Source organism: Pseudorasbora parva, chromosome 25 (assembly GCF_024679245.1).
Source record: "Pseudorasbora parva isolate DD20220531a chromosome 25, ASM2467924v1, whole genome shotgun sequence".
NCBI classification, from domain to species: Eukaryota; Metazoa; Chordata; class Actinopteri; order Cypriniformes; family Gobionidae; genus Pseudorasbora; species Pseudorasbora parva.
This window is the reverse complement of record NC_090196.1, coordinates 14,344,958-14,365,831: the sequence shown is the minus strand read 5'-3', so window position 1 is coordinate 14,365,831 and position 20,874 is coordinate 14,344,958. Positions and strand designations below refer to the sequence as shown.

Genomic DNA, 20,874 nt, shown 5'->3' with positions numbered 1-20,874 from the left:
GACTCACTGCCAGAGTTCAGCTTCTAGTGAAGCCAAGGTGTACTTGTCCATATGAACATATACTTGACCACTCCATCTGCTGCCTTGTGTTTTCAATCAGTACTTTACAAATCATGGATAATCAGATTCTGCCCTGATTCAAGCTAAAATATTTCAAAAAGGAAAAACCTTTTTTTGGGATTTCTTTTGAAATTAAGAATAATGCATTATTCCATTAATATAATACAGTAATACACTGTCATGTTTTACTTTGGCCAAACGATGCTGCCTTTTTATACATTTTATACATTATACACAGGACCAAATTCTGAGGCAGCATTACATTTATCCTTAACAAAGACAATCTTAGAATGCATTGCGACAATTTAAGTGAAAATCTTTACCCAAGATGGACAAAATTATGGGAAATAATGGAAAGGCATCAATTATTACAATTCTGACAATCAATAATAAGTCAATATTTATTAAACTTTTATAGATGATAACTGATGAATTTATATTTTGTAAAACATTATAATTATGTACTATAGTAACTGATAATGATTGATTAATCTATTAAAATATTTTATAGTATTGTAGTTCTGTACAATGATATTTTTTATGTTATAGCCAACAACCAATCAATATATTAAAATATTAAAACATATAAAAATGTTTTAAAAATGTCATAATTCTGTTAAAAAAAAATACACAAAAAAATAGATACAAATACTCATTTTGAAATGGTTGTTCAAAAATGGATATTAATTTTGAGATTTGATTACATTTAACAGTGTAAATAAATTATTTGTTTCAAAAGTTTAAGAAAGCCAACTTAATCGAAATGTACAATTTGGGAAAATTAACATCAAATTAAATATTCAGTTCGACCAACAAAAGAAAAGAGACAATCTCTATTTTGGTTAAAACAATATTGTTACAGTTTGTGGCTGTAGAGTGTGGAAGCTTGTTTCCGCCAGAAAATTAAAAAATTAAAAAGGTAATTGCGACTATTTATTCCACAATTCTGACTTTATAACTCGCAATTGTGATGTTATAGCTCATAATTCTGAAAACTGAAATCAGAATTGTGTGATATAAAGTCAGAATTGTGAATTTATATCTCAGTTCTCAATTCTCTCAAAGTTTATCAAATTCTGACTTTAAAACTCGCAATTAAGTTAAAAAAAAAAGTCAGAATTGCGAAAATGAAAAGTTGTGGCGGACACAAGCTTCCATAGTAGAGAGCACACAATGAATGAATTGCAACAAAATAGTCTTTATTTAAATCTACAATGAAACTCAGGATATCGACAGAGAAAACACAACCACTTAATAAACTGACGCAAAAAAACTAAAACTAAAATGCATCACCCCTTTAGCCCTGCTCACCAACTCACACGTCATGTAATGGTAAATACGAGACTAAAACCATAGAGACGCTTCTGAGAATAACAGATCGTTTGATATGTGCTGAGTATTTATACTGTAGCGATATAGTCTGCTAGTTGTGATTTGCTGTTTTTTCCTTTTCTTCTGCATTTATGAGGTTAATGCGTTGGATTATTATCGTAAAGCTCGTAGAGAACGCTGCTTTTTTCTTCTTCTGGACAACGATCGAAGGGAGAACTCAGGGTTTAAAGGTGCACTGTGCACATTTTAGTGGCATCTAGTGGTGAGGTTGTGAATTGCAACCGGCCACTGCTCAGCCCTCCCTTTTGAAGCACATAGAGAAGCTACGGTGGCTGACACAGGACAGAGATGTGGTCGCCTGAGAGACCAGAGAGTAGCTAGCGCTCTGTAGAGAAGTTTCTCCGTTTAGGGCCACTGTAGAAACATGACGCCGCAAAATGGTGACTTCACTGTAAGTGTATGTCGAGAGAAATGGTTCATTCTCAGGTATTAAAAACAACTGTTCATTAGGTAAAGTCTTTATACACCACTGAAAACAGTTATGTATATTATATTGCATTTGTCTCAAATGATCCTCATAAATACTACACACTGCACCTTTAAGTAACAGCAAGCTAATTGGAAGAGCAGAAACAGGTGTGATATAAATAACCACAAATTAAAACGCACACAATATTTTGTACACGATTGTGTGGCATTGGCATACATGAAGTCACTTTTGAAGCTCTGTAACTCCGTTTCAGTCAGGACAGCAAGGCTTGTGTCAATAGCAAAGCACTTTGCCAGATTTTAAACTAGTTTTCTTTTCTGTTCATTTTTCTCCTGAAGCAAGAGCGGGAGCGAGAGAATCACTGTTTGACTGAGAGGCAAGTATGACAGCACATTTCTCCAGTTCACGATCGATCAGGTTCATGATGTAATTCAACCTTCTCCGGTCGCCCGTTTGTGGTGGTTCAATTCGTCTCTCCTGCGTCTCGCGTAGCGCTGATACTGATGTCTCTATAAACCTGTCCACTCCGGCACACACATTTCCTCCTTCCTCTTTCCACTTTACGCTGTATGCGTGTAGGGTTGGCAAAAGGGCAATTTGCCATTCACATTTGGAAATGTATTTGTGTATGAGGTACTGAATATTTGAACATTTGCTGTTTGTGTTCTTCAAAGCTCCAGTCAGGCTTGTATGCATGTAGAGATGGTTGTGCATGCTGAAGTGTTTTGGCACAAATGATATTTGGTTTTACAGCAGCAGATGTTGTCCTATTTATAAATTTACTACAAAAAAAAAAAAAAACCAACACTAAAAATACAATAATATTAATAAATACTATGACGTAAATGCACCTCTACTGTGATGAGTGATGGTTTTAATCTCTGTATTAAATATTATATATTTTTTATTCTCCCTGATATCATAATGAAGAAAAAAGCCTAAATAAATTAAAATAAATAATATTTCTTTATTTTTTAGTACTTTAGTACTTTGGTGGTCCACTCTCAGTGAAGCCGCCATTTTGCCCCACCATGTTTCTACAGTAGCCCTAAACAGACAAACTTCTCTAAAGAGCGCTACTCTACTCTCTCTCAGATGACGACATTTGTCCTGCGTCAGCCACCGTAGCTTCTCTATGTGCTTCGAAAGGGAGGGGTGAGCAGTGGGCGGTTGCAATTCACAACCTCACCACTAGATGCCGCTAAAATGTGCACAGTGTACCTTTAAAATATCAGATGATTTGACCTTTTTTTAACAAGTCAAAGTTAAAAAATATATTAAAAAACTTACAATTAAAAATAAATAATGATTAAGATGTTTTACTCGCATGTAATTTAAACTATAAGGAAGATGTTAATACTTTTTTATTTGGTTATATATGCCACATGACATTCTTAATTGAAACTTTCTTTAAATGGTATAAATGTTTTTCAGAATCATATGAAACCAACATGAATTAGAGAGCAAATTTGCTAGTTTGCCTGTGAAACCAAAATAGAAATTCAAATTTTAATTTAACCAAAAGTAAAGTTACGGTAATAACCATTACGGTCATTGAATTCTTTATGGTGATCAGGGTGTCAATCTACCAACCTGAACAATTTTTACTCTAGCCTGATTTTTTGTGACGGTGAAGTGTCTCCTCACCGCTGACTTTACCTGGTGTAGTGCTGTACTGGTTACCTGTGCGCGTGAAATAAACTCTGACTTAGTCCATTATCTTTGTCTTTGACCTGCCTACACGTTCCCTAATGTTTAGCCTTCACCTCTAGTTTGACTGACACCTCTGTGGCCTGAGCCAGCAAGGGCATGTCCTGTTCTCATGTGTCCCATGATCAGGCTCCACTGTGACCGTCAGGATTAGGTGGAGGGAAGGTGAAAGAGATCCAGTCACGCTCCATAGCTCCACTCTGGAACTGGAGACCGCCGATGTCCTTCATACACAGCAGCTTTTTGGGTTGATCTTTCCCACCTTGGACTCATTCATCCATTTATCTAATACAGGTCGTGGGATGGGTTTGTCTGACTAGCTGCTGCTCGCTCAGCATAAAATAAGCCCCCAGCCATAGCCATGTTTCACCAGTGCTCCTTGTCCCGGTGGTCTTGCGCTTTGATTACACTGCCCTTCCAGACTGCTTGCTAGTACACTAATGCAGCTGCTGCCATAACTGCAATGCCACATTTTATTTCACAGCACAATGATACTGATGTTTAAGGAGATTACAGGTCAGAAGCTATATTAGATCTGAATATTCGAAAGATTGATTACTTACACCATCAAGAAAACAACAACCAAAGCAATTCTATTTTTTATTTTTACTAGTTATAACTAATCAACTACACCCAACATTAAAGTTCTAATATATATTTTTTATTATAATACTTTCACATTGAATCTCCAAAATAATGTAAAAGCAACATAATGACAGTAACATAACGGAGTCGCTTCAGTAACACCCTTAGTTAGCCTGACGTGGTCATACTCAGATTCTAGTCAGAATATGAGTCTGATGCTCCATTGGGCTGTGATTATGGGGTGTGTTTCATCCCAACCAGGAAAGATATCAGTTGGAAAGACCTACAACCAATCAGAGCAACGAAGCGACGCATAGTCAAATGTCAACAGAGTTCAACTGCACTGTGTTGCCAAGTCCATGTTTTTCCCCCCGCGGGGAATGTTTTCTTTGTCCGCGGGTTGAAGCGACTATTATGTGATATATAGACCCATGAGTGCGAATTAGAAGGCCTCCTTGCCAAAATAACACACATTTTACCCCCCAAACGCCATTTTTCCCCCGGAGAACCCCCCGAGAAGCTATTGTTTAGGGGTAGTAAAATATAATCCAAGCCCCTTTGATGATTACGTTACTGTTGATCATCTGTCCGTCATCGTCTAAAGCCCGCCCTGATGATTTCATTGGTCCAAACAGTTTCTGTTCGGGGATAATCACTCCTCTGTGAAGCAAGGTCAGACCGAACTGCCCGACCTAAAATTTTTGTGGGCGGGGCTAAGTTCGGCTGGCATCCAGGCTAGCTCTAAGTGTCAAAATGGCAGCATTGTTTTGAACCATGAATTCCGCGAAAAACACATTTAAAACAGGAAAGAGCTTTGTAATTGACTACGAATAGGTTTGACAAGACATCTGAGGTATATTTTTACAGACTGCTGAAAGCTACAGAAAAGAGAAACAAAATGGATCAGTGCAATTCACTGAAACAACTGGACTCCAGGTAGTGAAACATGGATTTGCAGTTATGATTGAGTGCCAATGTTGAATTTTGAGGTAAAATTAATACCCTATATATTGTATTGTTTTACACCGATCAGGCATAACATTGTGACAGGTGGAGTGAATAACACTGATTATCTCTTGTACCTTGTATCTTTTAGTGGGATGTATATATTAGGCTGGAAGTGAAAAAAAATCTTAATTTGATGTGTTAGAAGCAGAAAAAAATGGGCAAGTGTAAGGATTTGACTGAGTTTGACAAGGGCCAAATTGAAATGGCTAGACGACTGGGTCAAAGCATCTCCAAAACTGCAGCTCTTGTGGGGTGTTCCCGGTCTGCAGTGGACAGTATCTGTCAAAAGTGCTCCAAGATAGGAGCAGTGGTGAACCGGTGACAGGGTCATGGGCGGCCAAGGCTCATTGATGGAAATGGGGAGCGAAGGCTGGCCCGTGTGGTCTTATTAAACAGACGAGCTACTGTAGCTTAAATTGCTCAAGAAGTTAAAGCTGGTTCTGATAGAAAGGTGTCAGAATACACAGTGCATCGCAGATTGTTGCGTTTGGTGCTGCATAGCCGCAGATCAGTCAGGGTGCCCATGCTGACCCCTGTCCACTGCAGAAAGCGCCAACATTGGGCACGTGAGCATCAGAACTGGACCACGGAGCAATGGAAGAAGGAGGCCTGGTCTGATGAATCACGTTTTTTTTTTACATCACATGGATAGTCGGGTGTGTGTGCTTGGCTTACCTGGGGAACACATGGCACCAGGATGCACTATGGGAAGAAGGCAAGCCGGCGGAGGCAGTGTGATGCTTTGGGCAATGTTCTGAGTCCTGAGTCCTGCCATACATGTGGATCTTACTTTGACACGTACCACCTACCTAATCATTGTTTCAGACGATATACACGTTTTTATGGAAACGGTATTCCCTGGTGGCTGTGGCGTCTTCCAGCAGGATAATGCGACCCGCCACAAACAAAAATGGTTCAGGAAAGGTTTGAGGAGCACAACAGCAAGTTTGAGGTGCTGACTTAACCTCCAAATTCCCCAGATCTAAATCCAATTGAGCATCTGTGGGATGTGCTGAACAAACAAGTCCTATCCATGGAGACCCCATCTTGCAACATACAAGACTTAAAGGATCAGCTGCTAACATCTTGGTGCCAGGTACCACAGCACACCTTAAGGAGTCTAGTGGAGTCCATGCCTCGATGGGGTCAGGGTAGTTTTAGAAGCAAAAAGGAGACAAAAAAAATATTAGGTCATAATTTAATGCCAGATAGATGTATCTCCTGGTCGGTGTATATCCTGATCAATGTATTGACAACTTATCAATTTAATGTTTAATATCAAAATATTTACCATATAAGTGATCGCCTGGATTTAGATCTACCTAATCATATCTCTTAAGTAAATAGATATAGATGAAAACAACATAGCAACAATCTAGCTATACCATGGCAACCACCCAGTATACCTTAGTAACAACCCAGAACAAACTAATAGCCTCCTAGCAACACCTTGGCAATCCTCTCTCAGAAAACCTTAGCTGAAAACAGAAACTGGCTAGATCTATCAGTCACTCTGAATATCCTAAAAAAACACCCTAGCAACCGACTACCAACTATTCTGAACAATTTGAGCAACTACATTGACAATTCTGGGAAGGTTGGCAACAAGGGGTGATGTTTTACACAGGCAAGCATCACTAACTTTATCTTGAGAAAATGTACAAATCGGGTTACAATATTACTGTACTTATTTATATTTGAATGTATGTGTAAAATAGTAATTGTGATGAATTATTGTGCAAAAATGTCACAATGTTAGGGGTCAACCTGTACCACAATATGTAATCTCATCATAAAATGTTATCAAATTATGATGAAATGCAGTATGCGCTGATTAGAGTTTGGTGTTGTCTAGTCGTCAGGGAACTTGGAGTTTGCACTTTTAGGAGGGCGTAAAGTTACAGAGTGCTAAGGTGGTATTATTAGACACCAGTGGTCAGCCAAGCACACAGATTCCATGTCTGATCTGCCCTTCCTGCTCGAACCGCACAAGGGCGAAGCCCAAAGCATGCAAATATAGTCCATCTGATCAAATGAAGGCACGGCCATGCTGTTAAGCAATCATCTTTTTGGCTGCGTCTGATAAGTGGAGTCTGTACTCTCCAGATGGTGTGTGTGTGCGTGTGTGTATGTCTATGGATGCAACTCAGAGAGCCACAGGATGAGGTCAGTCTGGCCACACTGATCGGTCTTTCCTATGCTGCCAAGATCAGAATCCGCTCCCGAGAGAAGGAGCCCAGGACGCACAGTATGGGCTTGGAGCTCAGTCTGGAAAATAGTGCGCAAATGCTCAAGTTCCAACATTTCAGCAAAAAAGAAAAAGAGAGAGTGATAAAAGAGAGCGTACTTGGTGCCAAAATAGTATCGAATTTTAATAGATTCCTGGATTCCGGTTTTGGCTTGGCAGCGGTGAAAACCTGTTCGACGTTTGGAATTGAATTAGAGCTGCACGATTCTGGATAAATTGAGAATCATGATTCTTTTGTTTAAAACTGAGCTCCCGATTCTGAACAGACAACTTAACAAAATAACATGTAATTTACTAGAGGTTCTGACAAAATGTTAATTGCTGCAGTCTTTTTAAAATGTTTAATTAATCTGAATGAATTATTAAAAGGGTCATTGATTTATGATTTACTTTTTTAACTTTAGTTATTGTGTAATGTTGCTATTTGAGCATAAACATCTGCAAAGTTATGATGCTCAAAGTTCAAAGCAAAGGGAGATTTTATTTTAAAGAAATCACTTTTTATGGACTACGACAAACTGCTGGTAGGGAATACAACAAGCACATTTGTGTGTGACATTGCAAACCCTAAAATTGACGTAAACCCGAAACACATAACAAAGATAGCGAGGCCATGTCGAGAAGAAGAGTTGTAGTAGAGCACATTTAGGATTCTGCTCAAGTTTCTGTCTTTTCACAAATTAATTGCAATACAGTACATAAAACACATGCAACAGCATGTCATAAAAACAAGGTGACAACACAAGGTATAACCGTAATTAAACTAAACTATACCTGTTTGTGGTGTGGCAAGCAGCGGGGCGAGGGACCGCGAGAGCGGGCCGGTGATTAACGTTCACGAGTGCCAGCTGCGTGGCACACCGGTCTCGTCTCGCGGCCATGTGACGGGAGCATATAAGGAGGAGCAAGGACAGCGGAAGACGAGAGAGGACCAGGCCTGGAGTTTATGTTTAGTTTTGTTTATGTGTTTGTGGGCAGTCGTCCGTGAGGGGCTGCCCAAGTTTTATTTTGGTGTGTTTGCGGGCAGTCGTCCGTGAGGGGCTGTCCGCGGTTTTACTTTCATTTTGTTTATTTATTTTGAATAAATGTGTTTGAAACGTTCGCCGGTTCCCGCCTCCTTCCTTCCAATCTACGAACTGTATTACATTGGTGCCGAAGCCCGGGAGGAAGGAGGGACGCGCTGTCGGAGAGCCCTCGCTGCTGAGGGGGATCGCGGTGCTGAGGAGTTCGGGCAGCGCGGATGATGAAAGACCGCGAATGGCTGCCCGAGGCGATGGTGCTGGAGCGAGTGAAGACCGGTGGGACGGAGAGCTCGCTGCCGTGCCCCTGGGTCGAGGTGGGGTGGCGGCCGTCCTGGAGGGAGCGGAGGAGTTGCCGGCGTTCGCCGTGGGCCGGAGCCTGCTGCCATCCGCCGGAACGGGGAGGAGCAGGGAACGCGGAGCTCGCTGCCGACTGCCCTCAATAGGAGGAGCCACCGCCGGCCGCCAGGGGGCGGAGGAGGATCGGGCCGTCCACCGGGCGTCCAGCACCATCGCATAGCACCGCGAGGAAGAGCCTCTCGGCTGGTGAGGACCGAGCGGCAGTGTGTCGGGGAACCGGACCAGAATTTTTTTTCTCTTTCTTTCTTTTTTTCCCTTTCTCCCCTCTCTCGTCCGCGGGCTCCGTGGGCTCCTAGTGCTCCCGTCTACATTTCTCTCGCCTCTCTGTCCTTACCCCCAGGTGCCGCGGCCGCCGTGATCGGCCCCCCCGGGAGAGGGGGGGGAGGGGGAGTAGAGCGCCGTCTCGGGAGTGCCCCCCGGCCTGCGAGGGGCGATGGGGGTATGTGGTGTGGCAAGCAGCGGGGCGAGGGACCGCGAGAGCGGGCCGGTGATTAACGTTCACGAGTGCCAGCTGCGTGGCACACCGGTCTCGTCTCGTGGCCATGTGACGGGAGCATATAAGGAGGAGCAAGGACAGCGGAAGACGAGAGAGGACCAGGCCTGGAGTTTATGTTTAGTTTTGTTTATGTGTTTGTGGGCAGTCGTCCGTGAGGGGCTGCCCACGTTTTATTTTGGTGTGTTTGCGGGCAGTCGTCCGTGAGGGGCTGTCCGCGGTTTTACTTTCATTTTGTTTATTTATTTTGAATAAATGTGTTTGAAACGTTCGCCGGTTCCCGCCTCCTTCCTTCCAATCTACGAACTGTATTACACTGTTCTTCATGCAGCATATATTCTGGCATTTTACAACAGTTCCCACATTAGCAATTCATTGATTATCATGACAGAATATGCTAATCAATGACTTGAAGATAGTTAACGCCACATCGACTACATATATTTATCAAATAACCATTCAGAAACGGCCTGTTGCAGTCTACATGTTGTCACTTCTTCTTGAGTCTCTCCATCATTTTCAGACTCCGGTTTGAACACAAAAGGCTGAACAGTTTCTGACATTTTCACCGTGTGTCTGCGTGAGGTAATCTGAGCTGCTAACACGAGCTCTTGAAGCTCTGCCCCATTCTTGAAAGGACCAGGAGCTCATTTGCATTTAAAGGGACACAAAACCTTTTTTTGCTCACACTCAAAAAGTGACCATTTTAACATGCTATAAAAAATTATATGTGGGGTATTTTGAGCTAAAACTCCATATACATGCTTTGGGGACATCCAAGACTTATTTTACATCTTGTAAGGGGCATTATTCAATGACAAATGCATTTTCTAAAAGTCACTTGTCACCAATTATTTGCATAATTATGTAATTGATACAATTTTTATTTAAAGCTAAGTTAAGTTACTTATAAAAAGTCTATTTTCTATTTTATCTATTTTGCCTGCCTGTTCCTACCCGACTCTCGTACATTTAATTTGTACAGAGAATTTGGCCACTTTCCATTAAAAGCATTAACTTCCTTGAAGTCGGGTACTTTGTTGAACTTTAAAACTATTGGATCTGCCCAGAGCCACCCTGGATCTGCCATAACCAATCGCTAACGTTTGGTCGTGACGTATGTCATCTCTAACTAGCGCACGACATCAACGTCATCGTTCTCAGCCACTCCCCACCTTTTCGTTAATTGGACCTGTTCAAATTTGACTGGAGAAAACCAGCGAATATAACGCAAACCCAGACAGAGTACTGAAGGAAAATTAAAATTGAGGAGGGCGGAGCCAGGTTACTATTTTGCTTTGTAAGCACACAGTTTGTAAAGTTGTTTTATACCTAAAATTACAGTAACTGCTCTTTCTGGGTCAGGGGCAGTGCCAACATTCCGGTGTGATTTTTGTCAAATGTTTAATAGACTGGAATCGTTGTCGTTTAGGAATGAGATTGCAACCTTCAAAAAGATTAATCGTGCAGCTCTTAATGGAATTCTAGCATACTTAAACTGCATAAATAGTAGGTGAACTAGTATGCATGATTATAGACCACCTTGGTAAACATAGTATACTGAACTTAGTAGGTCTTTACATAGGCTACTGTAGTCCTAGCAGATGCAGTATGTTATTCCAAACATTCCTAGTTCCTTATAGAATGGATAGAGCACGTTTATGTTGTTCTTGATGATAAATTGATGAGTCAACCTCTAAGGTCATGGCCAGATTTGAGATCAGCTCAGGGCAGTGGAATAGCAGTAGATGATATGAGAGTCAGGAAGGGAGTGTGAGAGGAACAGGGAAAAAGCAGGAGGGAATAAGACCCCTCAACAGCGCAATTCAATTAGTCTGCTTTTAGAGGAGCGAGGAAAAGAGGGAGATAGTGAGAAAATGTGATTAATCAAAGTGAGTCGCACTCATAAGAGCATCCACTGAAAGGTTTACTGCCTAACAAAATTTGAAAAACACAATTAAACTGAAGGCTATAAGCAATTGCAACTAACCAAGTGATTTTTTTTTGGCATCTCCTTTACATAAACTGAAAGTGAGTGCAGCCTAGGATTCCCTGGGAGCTCAAAATGACAAAATAAAAACATTAAACTGCCATCAACATAGTCCATATGACTCTTACATAATGCTAAATAAATAGGGTTATTGTAGTTATTAGCATCATTTAAGAACAGTAGATGCTAACTTGTATGTAGATGTAAACTTGTATGCAAAAGTTAATTTAATTGTAAAAGTAGAAGTAAACGTGTACATGCATGTAGTAATAGATGTAAATAGAAGTACAGTGCATCCGGAAAATATTCACAGCGCTTTTTCTTTTTTTCTTTTTTTACACATTTTGTTATGTTACAGCCTTATTCCAAAATGGATTCAATTCATTATTTTCCCCTGGATTAAATTCTACAAACATTACCCTATAAAGACAACGTGAAAGAAGTTGATTTGAAATCTTTGCAAATTTATTAAAAGTGAAAAACAAAACAAAAATCACATACATAAGTATTCAAAGCCTCTGCCAAGACACACAAAAGTCACACTAACATTTAAACTTCCTTCTATTTATTTGTACATACATTTACTTGTACATAAGTTGACTACAAGTAGAACTACAAGTAAACTTGTGTTTTCGTGCCTGCCTGTGGTGACGGCAAATGTGTAAAAATAGATTCCAGCTGTCTTATGTTTTGAGTTTGTAGTTCAGAAATGGTTCTCTCTCTCTCTCTCTCTCTCTCTCTCTCTCTCTCTCTCTCTCTCTCTCTCTCTCTCTCTCTCTCTCTCTCTCTCTCTCTCTCTCTCTCTCTCTCTCTCTCTCTCTCTCTCTCTCTCTCTCTCTCTCTCTCTCTCTCTCTCTCTGTGTTTAATCTGTAGGTCTAACTGGCTGAAGCCGTGCTGCGGGAGGAGAGCAGCGCTCTGGCAGGTGTGTTTGCTGAGTGCTGGCTTCAACTGTTTCCTGGTGGCCTGTGTCATCCTGGTGGTGCTCTTACTGACTCTGGAACTGCTCATCGATACTAAGCTTCTACAATGTGAGTATAAGAAGGGGTTCAGGATCTATTTAAAAGCCACCTGTTAGTTAGCACACATGCTCTGATATATCAAACACGGCTACTTACTGTATAAGGGATTCGGATTTGGACTACACTAGTCATGCGGTTTTGATTCACTAGGAAGAAATAGCTCATTTCATATATGAATCAGACTACACTGGTTGAGCTCAATGTAATTAATTAGGGATTCAAAATACTGTACTCACACTATGTGTAGATTTCATTTAAAAAAAGAACTGACTAATAAGAGTCTTTCATTCAAGACAACACTAGTTATGCTGTATGTTCTTGATTTCCTAAAAAGAAAACGCTCATGAGAGTAAATTTCAAATTACTCTGTTCTCATTATGTTTTGATTCCCTGAAGAGAAACAGCTTAAAGAATCCTGTGTATAATAGTTCATGTTAGTAATTTGTTTTGGAATCGAACAAATCGTTTATATGTTTCATTCGTACGAAATCATACTGGTCGAGCTGTGTGTCATTTGTCTGGGGTTTGGATTAATGTGGCCAGACTGTATGCTTTGATTTACTTAAAAGAACCCACTTGCAAGATTCATTCGTTCAGGAATCGGACCACACTGACTGGTCACGTTGTATGTTTTTGATTTACTAAAAATAACTGACTCACAAGATTCATTTATTTAGAAATCGGACCACACTGGTCACGCTGTATGTTTTGATTTAATAAAGAGAACCGACTTGCAAGATTCATTCGTTCAGGAATTGAACCACACTGATCAGGCTACTGTATGTTTTTGATTTACTTAAAAGAACCGACTCACAAGATTCATTCATTCAGGAATCGGACCACACTGATCCGGCTGTATGTTTTTGATTTACTTAAAAGAACCGACTCACAAGATTCATTCATTCAGGAATCGGACCACACTGATCAGGCTGTATGTTTTTGATTTACTTAAAAGAACCGAATCACAAGATTCATTCGTTCGGGAATCGGACCACACTGGTCACGCTGTATGTTTTTGAATTACTAAAAAGAACCGACCCGCAAGATTACTTTCTTCAGGAATCGGACCACACTGGTCGTACTGTACATTTTTGAAAAACAGGAAGAAATAGCTCATAAAAGTGATTAATTCAGGAATCAGACTGCACTGTATGTTTTTGATTCATTAAGCGTCTCAAAGAGTCATAGGAGTTATTCATTTAGATTAGAATCAGATTTTTTTAATATTCAGTCTGTTCTGAATAAGAACTGGTTCTTATTTCCCAGTCTAATAAATCACATGCATTTTATAATTCTATTATACAATCTTGACAATTGAAAAGTATGCATGTATAAAGTATACAAACACTTGCAACAATACATCTGCAATTGTTGATCTAATCTCTGCTGAGATTATTCTCAATAAACACATTGTGAAGTGACATTTACTTAGCTGCTATTTGCCTGGACATTTTCATTTCTCATAAGAGCCTATTGTAAATCCGAATGGAGATCCCCATTCATGCTATGGCGGAAAATCACGGCTCAGTGCGCAGATGAGTGCGCACTAAAGAGAGAAATGTGAGAGATGACAGAAGCATAAGTCAGCCTATATCTCTCTGTCTACTCTGGCCTTTACAAAGTCCTGAAAGACAGATGGAGGGGGGAGACGGATGGGAGCGGAGAGAGAGAGAGCAGTGAAGGAGTGCAGGACAGCGACCGGCTGGCAAGATTAATGGAAGGAGGGATTGAGGGAGATGAATGGGCTGATGGACAGATCAGTGAACAGAGCAAACTAAGACATATGGGCCGGGAGAGCGGGCGGGTGATAACTGACTGCAGTAGATCTCTGCTCCGTAATGGAGCGGATAAATAGACAGATGCAGGACACGGATTGGATGGAATATCAAATCACAAATGCCTAATGCTTTCAGTTCAGGCGGCTGCTATAATGAGATTGAGCAGTGACTGTCCTCGGCTGGCAACACGGATGCGGCACATTTAGGGAATTTGGCTTCCCACTCGAAAAGTCCCTGTAAGGAGGTGTAGTTTCATATGAGAATTATTCTGAAGAATAAATGCCCCAATTCTTTCCCTAAGTAGATTACACTATAATGTGAGGTTTTAATGTGTTATCTAAAAGTCCATCAATATTTTGTAAAGTGTAATTACTGTATTTTAATGACTTTCCCCTTAAAAAAGCAAAGAAAGAAATTTAAACTAATTTATTTTAAAGAATTACCTAAAAGTGTCGTTTTATGTCTATCTGTGTTTTGTTCAACTGGTTGAGGTAGATATCGGATTTAGTAATTAATTAGTAATAAGTAATGCAATATTTTTATAGAGTAAAAATGTTATTTGTAATTTATTTTATCAAAATGTAACATGCACCGTCATTGAACAACTTTGATTCACTGAATTTGATTCATTCATTTGAACATTTGATTCATTGAAATATCATCCAAATGAACCAGGTCACTAAAATGAAACTGGCTTCTCGACACTAAGGTTTCTTTTTTTTATGTTTTTGAAAGATGTCTTATTCTCACCAAGCCATTTCTTTGATTAAAAAAAATCTGTAAAAACAGTAATATTATGAAAATTATTACATCTTAAAATAACTTTTTCTATTTGAATATATTTTATGATGTAATGTATTACTGTGATCAAATCTGCATTTTCAGCATCATTACTCCAGTCTTCAGTGTCACATGATCCTTCAGAAATCATTCTAATATGATAATTTGCTGCTTAAGAAACATTTCAAATTATCAAGGTTGAAAACAGTTATACATTTTCAAAAAGTTCAAAAGAAAAGCATATCTTTTCCAATCATACTGACCCCAAACTTGAACTCATAACATTTAAAGTTTTTAATGTTGTTTATAAGTCTATGTGGTGTCTTTAATATACAGTACTTTAAACTATGTGCAAATTCATAAGGTCAACACTATTGCTGAGTATTTTCTCCTTAAAACTGCAGTGGACCAAATACAGTCTCAAAAACACGGTTTGAATTCGACAGCGTTTCTGATGTCACAAACTACCTTGTAACCAATCACGTGACCGTGTTGGCAGACTTAAGCATATCATTAAAAGCGAACTACTAGCAGTGGAGTCTCAAGAGAAGCCAGGTTATCCTGGTATATTTTTATGTTGATATGGAAAAATCAGAGACAATTAGCAATATAGCGGGTGAATTATGTTTATGACGTCCATCATATGACATTATGATAAGCTATATGCCAGTGATGTTCAGGGTTGTTCAAAGTGTTTCTGATTATACTGATAATTAGAAGGCTCGTTTACTACAGTAAAGTTGAGTGAGTGGATCTCTGAGCTGGTGTGTGTGAGTGGAGGCGAGGATAATTTGCATATTCATGGACCCCTGTGCACTTAATGAAGCAAGAGTGTAGAGTTACATTCAAGCTTTTTTTAAGGCACAAAGAACTTTTTTCCCAACGGAAAAAAATGCTTAACTTAAGTAATTTTAGAATCAAAGATGAGTTTTAAAGGATAAAATGATTCACTATAGGGAGACTTTAACTGTATTTTATCCTGAAGCATTATATGAAGTGTGAGCACAGAATCTCTTTGAATTGTGTCCACAGTTAATAATGCATTCCAGTTCGCCTGTATCATCCACTGGATCAGCCTGGTCATCCTGTCTGTCTTCTTCACTGAGGTGAGTGTAAATGTTCGAAGATCTCAAAGACATTTCTCATTAAACACTTCTTCTTCAATTTTTAAAAGACTAAATTGTGTGAGCTATACTATACGAAAAAAGCATTTTATGTATAACATACACTGTCCGGATAAAAAAATGACGCTGTTTGGATTTAAACTGGCAAATTAGTAATTTTTTAAAGATTGAATAATTTTTGCGGTGATTATTATGTTTCTAGCATGTTATATGTTTGCCATTAGTTCTTCTAACTCTAAATGATGGAGTGCGTAGCTTTTAATTTCCTAAACAACCATGTAGGAAAACACACCACGGCCATATTCCAGGATGACAATGTCAAGATTCATCGGCTCAAAGTGTGTAAGAACGGTTGAAGAATCATTTCACCAGAGCTGTGCTCCTCTCACCAGAGCAGTCCAGAGCTTAAATTCATTGAAAGTCTTTGGGATGTGCTGGAGGAGACTTTACAGAGTGCTGGACTCTTGCATTGACAATACAAGATCTTCGCCAAAAAAGGATGCACCATAAAATGTATTTCCATCAAAAGGTGCATCAATTTTTGGTGTATATAAAGGAATTTTTGGAGAAATTTCTGAGACTTAAATGAAAGGTAAACAAGCACTAAAAGAGCAACATCTCAGCAATAAAAGCTTTCTATGGATTTGAGTGTTGAGGGTCACTGGCCGCTAAAACAACTAAGATGCTGACTCTGAGACAATCATGATTCACAGAAAACCACGAGGCCTACTAGAAATAGCCTCTTTCACAAATATCGATATATTAAGTTGTTTCAAATTAATGGTGCCACGACGGGAAGTATTGGATGGAAGTATTTGATGTAAGGCCTCTTCTGAATGTTTATGCTGTAGGGGCATCTTAATTGTACCCAAGAAAAAGCAGTTTCACATTGTGCTGTAACTGTACTTTAAGTGTGTGTGTGTGTGTGTGTGTGTGTGTGTGTGTGTGTGTGTGTGTGTGTGTGTGTGTGTGTGTGTGTGTGTGTGTGTGTGTGTGTGTGTGTGTGTGTGTGTGTGTGTGTGTGTGTGTGTGTGTGTGTGTGTGTGTGTGTGTGTGTGTGGTGTGTGTGTGTGTTGTGTGTGTGTGTGTGTGTGTGTGTGTGTGTGTGTGTGTGTGTGTCCTGACCCGTGCTGACTTCTATTGATTCCCATTTCTTCGGATCCAGTTGCATTTGTCTCTGGCTCTTTTAAAGCAGACTTGCATTTATTTTCTTCAACTTGCGTTTTACTCATCGATAAAGGCCAAGAGACAGGAAAGCCTTAAACTTTCAGCTTCGCTCACATGTTTCATCCTGAGGGAGAGAGAGAGGGAAAGAGAGCGAAGTAGGGGATCGAAAAAGCTAAAAAGACTACCGTGTGCCACCTGAGTCAGCAGCCAGTAAAACACAAGCGTCTCCTTCGAGGGTTTCGATGAGATCTCGGCAGCTTGTGAGTATATGAATACATATTGCAGGTCACTGATAAATTATGAGCTGCGTTCTGAGACGAGATGAAAGGGGGAAAAAATGATTCGGGTTGGAAATGGGTTTTGCGGAGGCACCGGGGTTATTTCACCACCAAATGGAGGTGAATTCTGTTGCCGCCACATCTCGACATCACTTACATTTTGAATTACCCTACGTATACATTTTCCCTGCAAGCTCATTATTTACGTTTGCTGTTCGTGGGCTGCTGGAAAAGGAATGTTTGGCTGGGTTTTTTTGTGTGTGTTTTTTTCTCAAGGCTTCTCTCTCGGTTTTCAGAAAAACTGGCCTGTTGTTCTTTAATGGATGATTTCCCAGAATGCAATGTGTTGAACCATCAGAAATCTGTTCGCTGATTTTCATTAATCTGTTTCTTTTCTGTTTCTTTCCATCTGTGGCTCTTTTCCACTTATGTGTCTCTCTCTTCCTCTCCCAGACTGTCTTTAGGATTGTGGTGCTCGGGATATGGGATTATATAGAGAACAAAGTTGAGGTAAGCTCCCTGGGGTCCCATTAGCACAGGGGGGACACAGAGGGAAGAGGCGAGCCCTTGAAACCTAATGAAGAATGAATCTCTCTCTGGCGCAGGGACGCTTTCTCAATGTCACATTGTTGCCTAAGCAGAAGAGGGTCCATTGATCCAGCTGCATTGTGATTGGTTATTCAGTTCTATTGACCCTGCCTATTCATTTACATTTTTTATCTTTTGTCATATCTGCCTGATATGAAGTTTTTTTTTTTAAGTGTACTGTTTGCAATTATTTTAAGGGTCCCGTTCTTCGCATGTTTTCGAAGCTTTGATTATGCAGTGTGCAATATAACATTAGTTCATGTTTCACGTGTAAAAAAACAGTATTTTTCACACAATTTACTTATCTGTACAGCGCTGTTTCCTCTGTCCTAAAAACGGCCTGATGATTTCCTTGTTCTATGAAGTCCCTTCTTCAGAAATTCGTAATGAGTTCTGATTGGGCCAGCGCTTCCCGTGTTGTGATTGGACAGCAGCTTAGCGCACTTTGCCCGGAAAGGTCCCGCCTCTTACCGTAACGGGGAGATGCAAGCGCTGAATGCGTGCTCTTCTTCACATGGGAGAGCAACAAGACCACGCCCCTATTTTGCGTGTTTTTGTGGGCGGAGGGTTAGTCAACAAACGGTTCTAGTGACGTCATTACATCCCTGCACTTCCTGCTGTAGTCTAAACCGGCCGTTCGCTGTAGGCTTTGAAAGGAAACTTCTGTTAAATAAAATATCTCGCTTGGCATTGAACTTTGAGCTTTATAATTTTTTAGGTATTATTTATGCTCCAGGTATTATTTATGCTCCAACAGCAACATTTCACACTAACTAAAGTTTGAAAGATGGAATCGCGAAGAACGGGACCTTTAAGGTGCACACACTCTTAGACATAGATACCAAAAGCTGTATGATATATATACCGGTGTGTATATATATATATATATACATACATACAGCTCTGGAAAAAATTAAGACTTAATTTACATTAACTTTTCATTACATTGATTTCTCAATCAGGCATAACATTATGACAGGGTAAGTGAAACATAGTGGGTGGGATATATTAGGCAGCAAGTGAACATTTTGTCCTCAAAGTTAATGTGTTAGAAACAGGAAAAATGGAACAGCATAAGGGTTTGAGCAAGTTTGACAAGGGCCAAATTGTGATGGGTGGGTCAGAGCATCTCCTAAACTGCAGCTCTTGTGGGGTGTTCCCGGTCTGCAGTGGTCAGTAGCTGTCAAAAGTGGTTCAATGAAGGAACAGTGGTGAACTGGCGAAGGCGTCATGGGTCATGGGCCAAGGCTCATTGACGCACGTGGGGAGCAAAGGCTGGCCTGTGTGGTCAAATAATATAGACGAGTTACTGTAGCTCAAATTGCTTAAGTTAATGCTGATTCTGATAGAAAGGTGTCAGAATACATAGTGCATCACAGTTTGTTGTATATGGGGCTGCATATCCGCAGATTAGTCAGGACACCCATGCTGACCCCTGTCCACTGCAGAACTGGACCACGGAGCAATGGAAGAAGGTGGCCTGGTCTGATGAATCACGTTTTCTTTTACATCACGTGGATGGCCGGGTGCATGCTTGTTGCTGACCTGGGGAACACATGGCACCAGGATACACTATGGGTAGAGGCAAAACCGGTGGAGGCAGTGTGATGCTTTGGGCAATGTTCTGAGTCCTGAGTCCTGCCATCCATGTGGATGTTACTTTGACATGTACCACCTACCTAAAGATTGTTGCAAACCATGTACACCCTTTCATGGAACCGATATTCCCTGTTGGCTATGGCCGCTTCCAGCCGGATAATGTGCCCCGCCACAAAGCAAAAATGGTTCAGGAAGGGTTTGAGGAGCACAACAGCAAGTTTGAGGTGCTGACTTTCCCCAAATCTCAATCCAATTGAGCATCTGTGGGATGCGCTGAACAAACAAGTCCGATCCATGGAGGCCCCACCTCACAATTTACAGGACTTAAATGATCTGGTGCTAACATATTTGTGTCCGATACCACAGCAAACCGTCAGGGGTCTAGTGGAGTCCATGCCTTGATGGACCAGGGCTGTTTTGGCAGCAGAAGGGAGAGGAACACATTATTAGATCATAATATTATGCCTGATCGGTGTGTGCGTGCGTGTGTGTTTATTTATATAAATATATTTATATTTTATAATAAGTATTTTTTATTTAAGTATAAAAATAGTCATAAGTATGCAATGTTATGAAGCTAATTTTCTACAATGTTTAACAGCCAATAGTCTTAGAAAGACTTGTTACAAGCTTAAAGGACACTGGTGTATGATTGCCTGTGTGTGTGTTTTGTTTTTTGTCAGGTATTTGACGGTGCTGTGATTGTACTCTCTCTGGCCCCAATGGTGGCCTCCACGGTGGCTAACGGCCCCAGCAGCCCCTGGGACGCCATCAGCCTCATCATCACCCTCCGCATCTGGAGAGTCAAGAGGATCATTGACGGTAAGCTGCTTTATGACAACACCATTCACATGTTTTCTTCAGAACATTTCTTGACACTGACTATGACCTGAAAGCAACCATTAAAGAAAGCATTAACATTAGCCAGTTCAGCTGATTAATTTGACTAGCTGTAGTCCTGTCCGGCCCAATGAGTCTGAGTTATGATAGACGCCACACACGCGCTGCTACTGCCAGTGTTGGTCTAATTAAAATTCAGATTGATTCAGAGTCTTTTGTTGTTGCTGAGAGGAGCATGATGTCCACAATGTCTCAGCACAGGTTCTGTTTATGCAAGTGTATTCATGATCGATGGCAGGGGCAGGTCACGCTCATTCTCACTAAACATCACTGAGCTGTCGAGTACAGCGCCGTCATGAACACACACCTCTAGCGCCGAGATCCAGTCACATCTCATAGATACTG

At 40.5% G+C, this 20,874-nt stretch overlaps 1 protein-coding gene across 2 annotated transcripts in view; it reads left to right on the top strand.

Moving 5' to 3' along the window:
* tmem266 (transmembrane protein 266) overlaps window positions 1–20,874 on the top strand; it is a 118,024-nt gene that overhangs the window by 74,731 nt on the left and 22,419 nt on the right. For both annotated transcript variants that reach the window (XM_067435771.1, XM_067435770.1), the window contains exons 4-7: window positions 12,170–12,324; window positions 15,906–15,979; window positions 17,896–17,952; window positions 20,313–20,451. In XM_067435771.1, the coding sequence (XP_067291872.1) occupies window positions 12,170–12,324; window positions 15,906–15,979; window positions 17,896–17,952; window positions 20,313–20,451 (425 nt within the window). The remainder of the gene's footprint in view (window positions 1–12,169; window positions 12,325–15,905; window positions 15,980–17,895; window positions 17,953–20,312; window positions 20,452–20,874) is intronic.